At 44.7% G+C, this 3264-nt stretch overlaps 1 protein-coding gene across 4 annotated transcripts in view; it reads right to left on the bottom strand.

Annotated features, from left to right (window-relative positions):
* The window catches only part of PACSIN2 (protein kinase C and casein kinase substrate in neurons 2), a 132782-nt gene that overhangs the window by 35536 nt on the left and 93982 nt on the right, over positions 1 to 3264 (bottom strand). For all 4 annotated transcript variants that reach the window (XM_019515728.1, XM_019515729.1, XM_019515730.1 and 1 more), the window contains exons 5-6: positions 2453 to 2608; positions 1295 to 1470 (exon numbers count right to left, since the gene is read on the bottom strand). In XM_019515728.1, the coding sequence (XP_019371273.1) occupies positions 1295 to 1470; positions 2453 to 2608 (332 nt within the window). The remainder of the gene's footprint in view (positions 1 to 1294; positions 1471 to 2452; positions 2609 to 3264) is intronic.

Raw genomic sequence — 3264 nt, forward strand, 5'->3', positions numbered from 1 at the left:
CATGGAGAGGGTCCAGAGGAGGGCCACTCACATGATCAGGGGGCAGCAGGGCAGGCCTTATGAGGAGAGGCTACGGGACCTGAACCTGTTCAGCCTCCACAAGAGAAGGCTGAGGGGGTAATCTAATGGCCTGTTACAAACTAGTCAGGGGGGACCAGCAGGCACTGGGGAAGTCCCTGTTCCCCCGAGCACTGCCAGGAGTGACCAGGAATAACGGTCACAAGCTGGCAGAGGGTAAATTTAGGCTAGATATCAGGAGGCGCTACTTCACGGTCAGGGCGGCTAGGATCTGGAACCAACTTCCAAGAGAAGTGGTGCTGGCTCCTACCCTGGGGGTCTTTAAGAGGAGGCTAGATGTACACCTTCCTGGGGTCATTTGACCCTAGTACTCTTTCCTGCCATGGCAGGGGGTTGGACTAAATGATCTACTCAGGTTCCTTCCGACCCTAGAAACTATGAAACTATGAATCTGTCAGCATCTGCATGGAGGCATGCTACACATTCAATTAATTGTGCCGTGCAAACCAGCCACAAAAATGTTCTATATATTTTTTGTGGAATATCTTTGTGATTAATTTGCCATTTTATGGTGCCAGAGATTGGCTGAATGTGTAGCATTGTTACCATCTATGGTGCGATTAAAATGTTAATTGCACCATAAGTGAAATGTGTGCCATTGACAGGGCAACACTGTCACCATCTACAAAAAAATCTAACAGTAACAAGAATAAGGAATAAAATATAGTCCTTAGAAGGCAAGATCCCAAACAACATTGGGCTGATCTCTCTCACACACAGCTACCTAGCACGGTAACCTATTTCAATTAGGAAAACTGTTTTGATAGCCCTACTCCAAAGTCTTACTCTTTTAAACAATGAGCAAATATTAAGACAGGTTTGAATTCTAGTTTAGCTAGTTAACATATTTGCAGACCCTCCCCCCCTCCAAGCCTATCTGACCTTCTTGTGTTTGTCAGTTTTATACTCTACACTCAAGATTTCCAGGTAATTGGCAAGTGTTCAATTTCTGACAACTTAAGTGGAATAAAAAAAAAAAAAAAATCTTAGTCACTATATGTTAAACTACACGAGCTCTCCATACTAATGTTTTATCCTGAACAAGACTAAACCTGATGGAAAAAGTTTACATTTTTTTATTAGAAACTTTAGATACACTACCTGATTAAGCAGCACGTTAACAAATTTAGTCATATGCTACATGCTAATTTGTTGGATGTATAGTATTTAAGGGCAAAATTAAAACTTTTCTTGTTCAAGCTGCTTTTATGTTTACCTCACAACATTAGATAAATCCAGGTGTTTCTCAACTTCCAGTAACACTTCCCGGAAGAAACGTAGACGTTTTTCTTCAAACTGTTGGCACTGTTCAAATACCTGCTCCATGTTTTCCATATACTGAGGAGTAGCATTATCCAGCTCTTTCAGTGATTTTTCATACTTTTCTTTGGTCTAAAAAGAGATTAAAACTACTTTTTCCATGTGTTATATTACTAACTACAAAATAGGCATAAAAATACAGATAAATACCGAAAAATACTGCCCCCGCTCCGCACCACCGAATCCATTTCTTGACGTCTGGGGATGGGGCCCCACACAGGCTGATTTGCCCTGGGCCCTGCACCCTGCTTGTGTTGTCTCTGACTGTCTTTCTGCCCCACATGCTGGATGGATGGTGGTTGGTCTGTCTGTGGGCCGTGTCTGGCCGTTAGGTCTGATTCATCACATGGGGCAGGTGCAGCAGGGCCTGATTCAGCTGCATCCAGTGTGGCAAGGGGGGATAGCCTGGGTCCAATCCGGCCATATGGGGGTAAGGGACATGGGCCCAGCCCCGATCCAGCCACACATGGCTTGGGAATTTGGCAGCAGGGGAGGTAAGGCAGTATTAATTGCCACTGTTCCACCACCACCAAATTTCCTGACTCGTGGGGAGCCCTGCAGGCTAGATGCCATGGCTCTGAAGGCAGTGAGTTGAGCACCCCTGACCTAGAGCTATCTAGGTTTAATTTTATTTAGAGTTTGAAGCATTAATTGGAGGCTATAGCATCAAAAAGGTTAACAGAGCAATGAGAGAAGGGTTACTTAAAAACAAGTTATTCTTCACATGCTAGTCTCATGGATTCCAATTCTGATATATATATATGGGTCCAATATGCATGTGAAATTGGATTCTTATGGTTAGCAATACCCCCTTAGGGATGTGCCCGCGTTTTGCATGCCCTCCTGCTCCTAACCAAGGCCAACCACCTTTCAATTCAAATGTAATAGCCTGTCATTAATAAGAAGTGAAATTACTTTGGTACTACCTATGTACATTATATTACCCCATGGTAAAATGGAAGCTGAACCATAGTAGCTTAACCTTCAGTAAAAAAGGTTTACCACCATGATTTAGCTTCCATTTACTTAGGGTAAAGCATGTGTACCTGTTTACCTTCTGCACATCTTGTTTGCTTTTTTCCACTTTATCTTGTAGCTTTTTAAGTTGTTCAGGATTCAGTGCAGGATCTGCTTTGCTATTGGCTTCTCTGGACGTAGCCAATTTCTCCTCTTTGCATGCTGCATGGTATGCTTTCTTTGAAGCTTCCACCTATAAAACACATTCTTGAACCTTTGCATCGCATACATTCTATAAACAGATATAGGAGAATATAGGAGAATCTGGGTCTTGTAATCACATTGCAATAAAGCCTATATTGTCAGTTTTTCTTTTGTAAAAAGGTTGAAATCAGATCCAATGCTATATTCAAACAAATTTAGTTACAAAACGATTCAGCGGACTGAGCCTAAGGAAACTAAATACTAGGGGTGCACTGAAAGATTTTTTTTGGTCGATACTGATGGCAGATTTATTAACCAGCCATATCAGCCAACACCAATCCAACTGCCGATATGCAGCCCAGCAGCTTGGATAGCAGCCTCCAGCCAGTAAGTCTGAGAGGGAAGGGGCATGGGAGAAGGAAGGGGTGTGTGGGTGGCGGATTGAGGCCCACATGGTAAGGGAGGGAATAGGGCTGAGGCAGAAGAAGGCTCTGCCCAACCAAGGCAGGGCACGGGATGAATTCATGGGCAGCTGTCTGGGGGGCACAGTTCCCTGCACCCTGGGGGGAGGCATGGGGGGCATGTGTTCCTCCTGTTTGTGGGCGGGCTGCCTACTGTGGCCTCTTCCTGGCAGGAGGGCTGGGCTGGGGCTGTTTTTGGGGTGGGCAGGCAGCAGTGGCATGGGGGGGGGGCAGGACACACTAC

This window comes from Gavialis gangeticus, unplaced genomic scaffold (assembly GCF_001723915.1).
Source record: "Gavialis gangeticus isolate Ggan-Ray unplaced genomic scaffold, GavGan_comp1, whole genome shotgun sequence".
In the NCBI taxonomy this organism is placed as follows: domain Eukaryota; kingdom Metazoa; phylum Chordata; order Crocodylia; family Gavialidae; genus Gavialis; species Gavialis gangeticus.